General features: G+C 44.3%; 1 protein-coding gene across 1 annotated transcript in view; it reads right to left on the reverse strand.

The window, feature by feature from the left end:
* pax5 (paired box 5) overlaps positions 1 to 12,023 on the reverse strand; it is a gene marked incomplete at its 3' end in the record, with an annotated part of 64,787 nt that overhangs the window by 24,404 nt on the left and 28,360 nt on the right. The window contains exons 4-7 of the mRNA XM_079158751.1: positions 10,700 to 10,865; positions 7,582 to 7,779; positions 6,767 to 6,831; positions 3,213 to 3,338 (exon numbers count right to left, since the gene is read on the reverse strand). Of these exons, the coding sequence (XP_079014877.1) occupies positions 3,213 to 3,338; positions 6,767 to 6,831; positions 7,582 to 7,779; positions 10,700 to 10,865 (555 nt within the window). The remainder of the gene's footprint in view (positions 1 to 3,212; positions 3,339 to 6,766; positions 6,832 to 7,581; positions 7,780 to 10,699; positions 10,866 to 12,023) is intronic.

Genomic DNA, 12,023 nt, shown 5'->3' on the forward strand with positions numbered 1-12,023 from the left:
CATTTCGCCCTCAGTCACCCCCCACTTCCCCTCTCTTTGGCTGGGGGCACAGGTCACCGCAGGGCTTTACCCCCACACACTCCTCCTGCCCGACACACACACATACACACACATGCCATGATCCCGCCTTGCTGTGTTCCCATCACTTACGCAGCTGCCATTTCTATGCTTGTACGTTACAGCAGAAATAAAAGCTTTCCTGCACACATGTTCATATATATATATACTGTATACATGATACGATGTCATGTGATATGATTATGATTTTATACTCGAGGGCACTATATGGCTTGAATCCAACGCTTCGTTTAACAATAATATATATATATATATATTTTCGTATTGATAATTTATATATATATATAATATATATATATTACCATATGAACACTTTGAGTTCATAAGAGGAAACAGATGCAATTTTCCTGCGCTTCATTTCTGTTGGGTGGGCCTCTAAAAAGACATTTTAACTTCACAGCAGGGAGCACAGGTAGAGCACAGGTGGCACAAATAACACTATAACGATAGCTCAGTTCCATTCAAGTGTCCAATGAAGCCATGCCAGTGAACCATTGTGCACTATATCAGGGTCACGCAACAGGAACAGCTCAATGGTATTCGGCCATCATTAATATCATTAATGTGGCTCTGAGGAAGAGCGATCCCCAGCTCCTCCGCTGCCATTGGTGCGTGAGTGAGTGTGTGTGTGAAGGAGCATTAGAGTTTGGCACCTTGTATGGCAACATATGGCCTCTGCCATCAGTGTATGAATGTGTGTCTGGTATAAAGCGCGGTGAGTGGTCGGATATAAATGCAAGTCCATTTAAAATGAATGGCAACTGTTGTGCCTTTCCTGCTGTTATGACACGTCAACATTTTTATTTTCAACCGATGGACTGACAAAAAGGCAATTCCCCAAAGTGATTCTTCTGCATTCTTTTACTTTTTTGTTCCAGATTTAGTTTTTGGGAAACATGTTAAGTCGAGGTCTGAACCTTGTCTGATGCACATCAAAGACACTGTAACTGTCTCATTGCTGCATAATGTCTCATATTCACATGGACTGAGCAATAGATATAACAACGTCAGCGTGAGAAGGCTGTGTGATGGTTGGCCTTGTGCGTGACTTGTGTACGTCTCTTTCCTCCTGTGTACAAACGCTCGTACCGACAAGCATTTGGGCGTGTGTGTGTTTGTGTGAGAAGCTTGCATCACTGTGTATTTGTGTATGTGTTTGTCTGTCCATGTCAGCGCATGCTGTTCCCCCCTGTCGCCCCGTGCTGCGCGCGTGTGTCATTATCCAGCGGGGGCTGCTCTAATGGAAGCTGTGATTAGCAATGCTGTTAATTAGACCACAGAGCCGACCGTGCAGACCTCTGCCACGGAAAACACTGCAGATTAAGAAAAAAAAACACAGGGGCTGAAACGTGACGCGGAGCGACACAACACTCTGTGGATGCTTCAGTGAAAGGGGGATTGATGCAGTATTTTCCGATAGGAGTTGTGAAATGCGAGGTCCAGTCGTAGTAAAAACCAGAGACAGACCACACATGTAGCACATGGTGCAGCACGTCATGCACACAGAGAACAAAGTGGAACAATAATGCCGCTAATTAGATAACAGAGCTTCGGCTTCAGCTGCAGATTCAACCACAGTGTCTGAGCTGCGGACATCAGAGCACACGTAATAGAGTGGGATACATGTGTTTAAGTATACGTGACTCGTATTATTCTCGCCAATGAAATATGGCTTCAAAAGAAAAGTGAATTGTTATAGCTAGAGAAGCAAAGCAACTAATAGTACTGAGGAATAATAACCACGAAGAACAAAGAAATCCTAAATTGAGCCATTACTAATGTAACACCGTGTGCTTTTCATCCTATGAAAGGTCAGAGGAAAGGACAACTGTAGGTCAGTATTAAACATGACATACTGTAAAGGGCTCTGGAGCCACACGTTTCCATCCAATTTCTGTGCAAATTTAAATTAAATATCCAGAAAATCTGCAAAAGAACTTGGGTGCTTTGAAAGAAACAGCTGATGAATTCTCCAATCAGGTGACATGAAACCATTGCCGGGGCGGAGAGAGTGCAACAAGATGACGTGATCAAAAGAGCTCCAGACGAATGGTGGAAAAGGAAAAATGGCATTTAAGTTTATTTCATGAATCAATTTGAGGAAGGTTACTGTGACCGTATGGGTCCGCACGGATCTGATCAGATTTTTGGTCTTTTTGGTGGAGCAGCAACAAATGATGCACTCGGCAAAAACTTTTTTTTCATCAATTTGTGGCGTTTATACTTTTTCTTTTTATGTACATAGCAAACTCACAATTATTGAGGACACAAAACAAGATAAACTTTGATCCAACATGTGTACAACTATTAGTTACCGTGTGTGTGTGTGTGTGTGTGTGTGTGTGTGTGTGTGTGTGTGTGTGTGTGTGTGTGTGTGTGTGTGTGTGTGGGCCTAAAGTCTTTGGGCTCTGCTGATAGGTATGTGGGCCGTATCCGAGCATGTCGAACGCTCAAGGTGCACCTGGGATTCATCCTGGAACCTGCTGGAATGTTTTGGAAATTCATCAGCAGTGGGAAAAGGACCCCATACTGTATATTTGTGTGTTAGAGACAGAGAGCGAGAAATAGCCCCCAGTGGCGTTCTGTCACCACCCCCCTCGCTCCGACATCTGGTCCTGTCTCATTTACCGTAGGAGACTGTCTGTTTGATGGCTTTTTAATGCCACTGACACTGCCACATACACACCAACGAGCATGCACACATGTATGCGCACACACAAATATACCTACAGCCCTTACCCCCCTCATGTGCACACAGCCTCCATTAACATGCATCCAGCATTGATCCGGTGTGACAGAGTATATGATCGATAGTGCATGCATAAACTGACTTCTCAGGTAGCTCTCCGGTGAAGCACCTCCAGTAAACAAATAGGGGGGTTTCTGAATGAAGATGTTTGGTTTAGAACTCCCATACTGCACCTGCACACACACTGACACACATCTGTCATTGATCCGAGTTCTTTCCATCTGGGCTCTCCGTGTTGGGAGGGAACGGAGGGGGTTCTGAGGCTGTACGTATCGTTTATGTATATTGTGCACTTGAAAAATGCCATTACCATTAAGAAAAATTCAAATACAACCAGGCGGAGGCAGGCGAGGTAAACAACTACACACATATTCTTTTTGCTCACCTTCGTCCCTCTTCCTCTTGCCCACGTCAGCGGCTGAGCTGATACCAAGAATGCCACTGATGGAGTACGAGGAGCCGGCTGAGTCGTTGGTCACTGACGACACTTGTGTGGCCGCCACGGACGACACTGCAGACAGACCACATGACCATACAATTATGTATTGGGGAAAAAATACAAGTAGGGTGGAAGAATAATCACATATCGTTTTAGATTATATCACACTTTAACCTCCTAAGCTCTGTTCCTCGGAAAAACGGCTGAAAATAATATCAGGTACCCAAATGTATCAGGCATAGCTCCTCGACCATAAGGCTTATATGCATATATCTGGTCTCTGTTGAAAGGCAAGAAGCTAAGGAGTATGAATCCAGTATAAGTAAGTATATTTCTATTAACATTCCAGTGTGAATGGAGCATGGATGCAATGAACAAAAAAAACAGCCATGTTACAAATAACATAAATCCTCCAAAAACATTGAAATAGTAATAATCACAATGAATGAAAAGCTCCATGATATACAGGCAGATAAATGGAGACTGCCAGCGCCCGCAGTGCTTTTTTGAAGTTATTCATCTAAGCAAGCTGAAAACAATGACATAAGGCTTGTTGGTGTGGGTGCCCCCGCATACAGCCCCCGCAGCTACAAACAGCCAGTGCAAGTCAATCAAACTTGACTAAGATGCTGTGACTTCCCATCGGCCCAATCTTTACTGTAAAACAACATGTAACATGGTTAAATATTTTGGCAAGAACGTAGATTTACGTCTCTGTGGTTGTAAAATGTGTGTGACTGCTGCGTTCCCCCGTTAATAGTAAACATTGTGTGTTTTGAGGACATTTAGAAAATCGGGATTTTTAGTTCCCAGCGTCACCAAATATACGGAAGCCGAGAACTGCCGTACAAGCAATCTTTGTATTTTCTTTTGCAGTTATCTCGAGATCACAAGTTTTTTTTTTTCTCATCTTGAGAAAACAAACTTTGTTATCTTGAGATTACGAGGTAATCAACTCTCAGGAGGTGATATTTGTACGACTTTATTGATAAAATACTTTGTAATAAGACGTAGTTTGGGCAACATACAGTTGGTTTACGGATTCTGAAAGCTGAAGACCTCATGTTCTCAAAACAGTATCACATGCATATTTATATAAATAGACCATCTTCCACTTTTTGGAACTACACCATATCGGTGAACCCAGATACCGGTTCTGTCGGACTAAACCCTTTAAATTTGAATGTAACATCTCATCTCATTAAAAAAATATACATATACACTGCTCACCTAAGTAATTATGAAAGTGATCATTACAATTCTTAATATAATTCTCAAAATTCAAACAGATTGTAATAAATAGTATTGCAGCCGAGATAAACTGGGTCAGCTTTTGTTCATTTCAAGGAATTCATGCTGGACTTTTGTAGAGGAGGGATAAATACACGTGCGGCTGGTGCTGCTACTGTAACGCACCTTATTTAGGGCTCATATATAATAAAGGTCACCATTAGCCAATAGCACTTCTTCATCTGTGCTATATAAAAGCATCTTAAAGAAAGAGTAGTTCCAACATATGATGTTAAACAGATGAATAAAATCATACTGCATGACCCTGAACCTTGTAGTGAAATTATGCAACAAATGTATTGTTCTTCTTACTCAAAGTGCAACTTTCCCATTTCTTGATTCCGTTAGTTGTGATACATTCACAGACACAAAAAGCTGCGTGAAATCCTATATTTCTCTCCCTAAACTCAACAAAAATGCGAAGAAAAAAAAGCCACAAAGGACAGGAGTCTGTGTGTTGCCCCTCGTTGTCTCTCCCTCTAATCTCCCCCCCCCGCGGGAGACAAGTTCCTCGCTGGGCGACAAAGCGGCATACTTTTCACCGCTTCATTGAGACACACACACATACACACATTCTGCAGGCAGACACAAACACACGCACACACGGAAACATACAGTCACTCATTCCTTGGTCCCTTATCTGTGCCCGTGTAAGCGGACATGGGGTTGAGTGACAGTACGGTATCCCAGGAGGGACAGAAAGGTGTGGAGACAGACATCCTAATCCTCTCTCCCAGCAGACCCCCCAAACACAGAAAGACAAGACCGAAAAGGGAATGTAAAAAAAAGAAACGATAAACCAGAGGATCAAGGTCCCTTCCAGCCGTTACTCCTTCGCTAACGACAAGGAGAGTATAATGAATGCATATCCCTCCTTTTCCCATCACTTGATTTAGCACTTCAATTATCTGATTTTCCTTTCTCTTTCTTTCACTCTTTTTTTTTATCAGACGTAACGCTTTTATTCCGCAAATCCAAATGTTCAATTTTCCGCCTCGGAGTGGGACCCATTTATCTGTGTAATCTGTAAGCGTGTGTGTGTGTGTCTTGGTGCATCTAGGTGTGTATGCGTGTGTGTGCGTGTGTGTGTGTGTGTGTGTGTGTGTGCATGTGTGTGTGTGTGTGTGTGTGTGTGCTAAATGTGTGTAAAAGGCAGGAGTCAGGGAGCAGTGTGTGTGAAATTAATTTAGATTAATAGACAATGTGCGATTATGAAGATATGAGAGACACCGAAACACAATCCACTGCAGGGCGAAGTGAGGGAGGGAGGGAGGGAGAGGGAGGGAGGCTCTCATATTTATTTGTACTCTGAGATAGAGTAAAGGGAAATAACGTTTCAGTTATAGCTGTAAGCGATATATTGCTTCGGCCTGTAACATGATTAGAAACTACAAATGAACAGTCAAACCGTGTTAATGTGTCAAGGGTCTTTTGATGAGGAATATTAATTTCACTTGTACAAACATCGTTTTTTTGCTTATTTACTCAAACATACTTGCAATCCACCTCAAACTGGCCAAATAAAACATAGCCGAATTAACCCCGCAAAAATAATTTGCCGTTTGTGATCTTTTGTTTCTCATTTAGGAAGGACGTGTGCCGTAGACAAGATCAGTCATGATTCGGAACCTGCTTTGAGGCCTCTGTCACTTTGTTTCATTGTGTGGTTTAGCCGTGCATATTCCCCAACAAATGTGCAATTAATCCAATGAACACATACCAAACCACATAATAAATGTGGGCCTTTGTAGCCCCCTGAAGGGAGGCCTCGGGGCAGTTGCACACTTTGTCCGGGTTAGTAATCCAGCCTTGGTATGAAGGAGAATTTGGGAACATACTGTAAATGCTCAATCATGATCTCCATCAGCAGACATTTCAGTGCTTATGATACTTGTTTTTTGGGGGCATTAAGCTAGACGCGGCTGTCAACTCTCCCCTTTAAGAGGTTAATAACCCACAAATTTACCAAACACACTCTACCTCCCGTTACAGTAACTACCTTTACTTTACTCCTCATCTTGATTGAAACATTCGAGCAAAGACCTTTGTGGCCCACGACGTTTCACTCCAGGTTAAGGTTCAGAATTTTAAATACGTTTCGTTGTTCCGCACGCTGCACTCAGGCCCCTGAGAGATTCACTCAACAACGGCTCCGCTGTTAAAATGTGCTTTGACAGTTGGAAACGGGATTTTTGTTGCGGCGGACCTACCTAAGTTGTGAGCCGACACTGAGCCGGTTTGGCCGGGCGGCTGCTGCACCTTTGTCCGAATGATCCTGCAGGAGGAGAGAGAGGAGATATTAGTGTGTGCGTGTGAAGTGGCCGTTTGTGTGTGTGTGTGTGTGTGTGTGTGTGTGTGTGTGTGTGTGTGTGTGTGCGTGTGAGGATTCTGCTGAGTGACAGAGAGAACATGACCATCGTGGGAGCTAAATGGTGTGTGTGTGTGTGTGTGTGTGTGTGTGTGTGTGTGTGTGTGTGTGTGTGTGTGTGTGTGAAGTGGCTGAGGCAGGCTGACATGGCAGAGGGGCCTCACACTTCCTGCTTGGCTGCTCATGCAAGCCTTTTTCCTTCCTCTTTCCTTTCCTTTCTTTTTCCTTTTCCTCCCCCTTTTTCCTCCCCTCTCATGTCCTCTCCTCTCCTTCCCTCTCCCTTTCTCTCCTTTCCTTTTGTGTCTCTCTGTCCGTCCTTACTCTCGCACACCTTCCCTCCCTTTTGTCTGCCTCCTTTGCTCACTCCTCTCTCTTATTTCACCATCCCTCTCTCCCTCTCTCTATTTCTCCCTCTCCCTCTCTCTCTGCCTCTATGCTCAGGGGAAAGGGTTGTCATTGTACCATCGTGTTGAACCACTGAGCTGCAGCCACTTCATGCATATGGAGACTGGGGCCTCTTTGCTATTCTCTTTTCCACACACACACACACGCACACACACACACACACACATAGAACACACCATATTATATTGCTCTGAGCTCTACCTACTCTCAGTACCTGTTGCTATAAAGTTGATACTCAAACAGAACGTATACCTGTTGATGGAGCTGACGCTGGGGACGCTGTCGTTGTCGCACACTCTCTCTGCCAGGAGCCGGTCGCGGATCTCCCAGGCAAACATGGTGGGGTTTTGGCGTTTGTAATCTGCGATCTTGTCGACCACTTTGGGAGTAGCAACCTTTGGTTTGGATCCTCCGATGACCCCGGGGCGGATGCTGCCCGTCTCGTAGTACCTGCCAAATCAGAGCGCAGAAGAGGCTCGCGTTAGTCACAAAGATTGTCGCATTTACAGAGGAAGTGTTGGATAGAAGCTGCGGGAGGTCGATTCAGTGAATTCAAACTTAAAAAATGTGTCATCTCGAAGATCAAAAATGGGATAAATAAAATTTAAAAAAAAGCAAAGCAACATGTAAGAATCATGAAGCAAAGACGTTTAAACATTCACGATAGTGTGACTTGATCAATTGACGTTGGTCCTCTTATTTTGACCTTTTTTTATCAATGGAGATGATTGTGCAAAAGTTGATCAAATCCCACTTAAAATACGAGAGGGTTTACATGGTTAGTAATGCCGTTCTAATTGTTATCCACTTTGTCCGTGGTTCCTAAATCTTTGGTCACTAATTTACAGTTTGTAGAACCGCTGGGTACTGTCGTTTATAGCAAAAGTCACTCAAACAGAGGCAAATAGGGCATTAGTTTGGGAACTAAGTTTGGCTTCAGATTTGGTGCACTCGTGACACCAGTCTGAGCTCCCTCCCCTCCCGGCTCCTCGACCTTCCCGCTTCTTATATTCAACTGAATGACTCTTTCAATGTTCATATGAAAGTGTGAAATAACGCAGCTTGGTCAGTGTTGTTTCCCCTTCTAGCGTCAGATTTGCACGTTTCAGAGACAGCATGTCAGTATCCGCTCTTTACGTGCAAAATAAACTTCCACCTTGACAGGAAGTTAGGTTTAGGCAACAAAACCACTCAGGTTTTGGAAAAGAGCGGGTCGACGTGACTACGTACCTGACTTTTGCGTTACTAAATTTGACAAAGACTAAGAAATATTGCAAATATTACAAAAGCCACATAACAGATATTTTGACAATAGGACACTGACACTGGTGACTCTTGCCACATTTAGGACTCTATTCTATAACAAGTGGCTCTATTTGTCTCTGCTGTTAGCTCTATTCAGCCTTTTAGTTTCATTGACTACTTTCAAGACTTTTTTGAATGCCTTTGCTTGGGTATTCCTCGCAAAAAGACATCTTCAACCCTCAGACTCAGGCGCTCTTTAGTAACATTACATACATTCAATGCCTTTAATTATTGGTAACCTCACAGGGCCTTCATTGGAGGGGAGAGACTAAAAACTGATTGTTTTACACATGGTGCTCTACGCAGACCAACAGAGGCCATGATGTCAAAATGTTGACGTCATGTCAGTGAAACTACAAATCAGCCTTCAACGTGTGGCAGTCCCTTCTCTACTTATAACATGTGAAACCGACCTCCTCGCGGTCATTAGAACCAACAGCTGGATAACAGTGAAACTGAACGTGACGCCAAAAATATTCATGATGTCTGACTCGTGCCGTTTTTTTCTTTGGTAGTTTCACATTGTGACAGAGAAGAGGGTGGCACACACACACACACACACACACACACACACACACACACACACACAAACACACGCACACAGATTCAGGCATTTCGTGTCCACCATGGCTATTTCATGAATGTATTTGCATGCAGAAGGGGCATGGGTGCAGGGGGGGGGTAGGACAGCAAATGTGCTACAGAGCTTGCAGAGAAAGGGGGATGCTGTGTGTGGATGCAAGCTGTCAGTCAGTCTTAAACCTGCTCTCTGTCTCTCTCTCTCTCTCCACCGCTGTACGGTAGAGTTATCCCTTCTGTGAAGATGTGTGCTCCTGTAAATGTGCGCTTCCTTGTCTCCCTTTGTGTGTGTGTGTGTGTGTGTGTGTGTGTGTGTGTGTGTGTGTGTGTGTGTGTGTTGCACACGTTGACCGTTCACAGCTGGAGTACAAACACAGCTAAAGGAAAAACAAACAAAAAAATCTATTTCCAAATGGAAAACTATTTAAATTATTCACAGCTGAATCATCGGTGAATAAACGAGCGTGGTTATTGATATCCGCACAACGATGAGCTAACGCACACACACACACACACACACACACACACACACACACGCACACACCCACACACACGGAGAGGTAGAGTTGGTGGTTTTGTTCTGCTGGCACCAGAGAGACAGAGAGGAGAGGATAAAACAACCCTCCCTCCCTCCTTCCATCCCTCGATCCCTTCCCCCCCCCCTCACGGTAACGCTTCAGTGAGTTGAACGGCCAGGACAGGGGGAGAGAGAGAGGAAGATAGAGAGAGGAAGACAGAGACAGAGAGAGAGAGGCAAGGGAGAACAATGAGCAACACATTTTTTTTGATATAGCTGAGGGTCGCTGTAGCTAATCCTTCCCCTCCGTCCCCTCAAATGGTCTCTCTGTCTCTCACCCCTTCCCCCCCCCCCCCGCACTCTTCTTCTTTAACACGCCTTTCCCCTTTTTGATTGTGTTCTTGTCTTTCTCCCTTTCTCCATCTCACTTCGTTTTTTTTTGGGGGGGGGGTCAGAAATATGGTGCCACTTTCATTTTGATGCTAATTCCCAAAAAAGTGATGAATCTTTTCCCTTTTGTCCCCCTTTCTTCTCCTGGGGACGGAACGAGCAGGGATTTAGTCTCAAATTTTAGCTTTAAAAAGGCAAAGAGAGAGAGAGAGAGGAAAAAGGGGAGGGGGGGGGGGGGGTAGAGGAGAGACACAGAAATATTGAGAAGGGTCGGAGAGAACTACAGGATACAGAGAGGGGAGAGGAAGGTTAAAGGGGCAAAAAGAAAGAAATAAGGGAGAAGAAGAGGGAGTCAAAGAAATGGCAGAATGGACACGAAATGAGTCAGTGTGACCTTACAGGGGCGTCAGTTTGACACATGCTAAGCCAACACTGAACCTGAAGCCAACAATAAAAACCAAAAAACATGAACCGGATTTAGACTTGTAGCTGTCCTACTTCAAAGATTTCCCCCCCCCCCCCCAAAGATGGCGTCAGATCTGTAAAGCCGCCACGTTTATACACCTCGGCCACGTTTACCTGCCCAGTATCTTGCTGACACACCCGTGGCTGACTCGCAGCTGGCGTGAGATGTCGCAGGGCCGGACCCCTTGGTGGGCGAGTTCCACTATTCGCTGCCGGACCACGTCCGGGAGGGGCCGGCCGTTCACAAACACGCCTCCGAGCTGGTTCACCCCACCGTGTCCTGGAAGAGAGAGACAGAGAGAGAAGAAGAAGACACGTCAAAAACAAGGTGAAGGGTGAGTGACGGAGAGGGGAATGCTACGGCTGAATTTAATTAGGTTACAGGCAGTGAAACGAGACAAAGATAAAGTTATTCAAAGTGACCAATTGAAGGTCTGAACGAGTACAAGTGTGACCTCACAGATAAAATCTGTGAAAATTCTTCATTTACTGCGTTGTTAGTGTCCGAGTCCTGGTCTTTCCTCGAAATACATTTCTTTTTGGAAAGATGCAACAGACAATTTCCCAAACCCCTGCTTTTCCGACACGATCATCCCGATTCTTCCGGTAAATCCAATCTAGTTGAAGCAGAGCCATGTTTTAAAGCGACAGACTGCCACAGAAAGGCCCTTCAGACGGCCATTTATCAGTGGTGTTGACATAATCATCACACCCAGTGGGCCACATTCCAGTCTGGATTAAAAGCCTCCGCATTCGATCCTATTCGCTCGCTTCCTGTTCTCACCCTCTAGGTCTTCTCTTGCTTCGCGGTGAGAGATGAAAGTCAAACGACAACAAAATGTAAGCATGTCAAACACAACTCTATACACGAAATGTCTTATTTCACCGATGGAGGGGCTTTCTGCGTGTGTTCATTTTGTTATCGTTCTTTAGAAGGTTTGGTTAAGACAATATTAATAGCTAGAGCCACACTTTCTGGACTAGAATCCCACAGCTACTGGAGTCAATTGAATATCTCAAATCCATTTGATTTCTCTCCCAGCCACTGATTTATCTCGCTCAGCACCATAGCACCAGTTAGACTGTTCCAAAGTGCAAGCTTTGCCCATTTTAGATCTTCAGTAAATGAGGGGATTCATTATTGACCAACTGGCCCCTTTACTTAAGGATACCACTAATACCCCCGCATCCCCCTGAGGATTTAATTTAAGGAGAACAAGACTGAAGCTGAACCTTTCTATAGGTTCTATAACCTTTCTAAGCCCTCTGAGACAAATTTGTGATTTGTAATGTTGGCCTATACAAAATACACTGAATTGAATTGAATAGTTCTGTTCATGGAATTGTTATTAACTGTTTTAATCCTTCACTCTTCTGCTACTGTAACTATCGGACATAGGAAATCTGTAGCCACCTGCTAATTCATCTGAGTTTTTGA

This window comes from Pholis gunnellus (assembly GCF_910591455.1).
Source record: "Pholis gunnellus genome assembly, chromosome: 5".
Classification (NCBI taxonomy): Eukaryota; Metazoa; Chordata; class Actinopteri; order Perciformes; family Pholidae; genus Pholis; species Pholis gunnellus.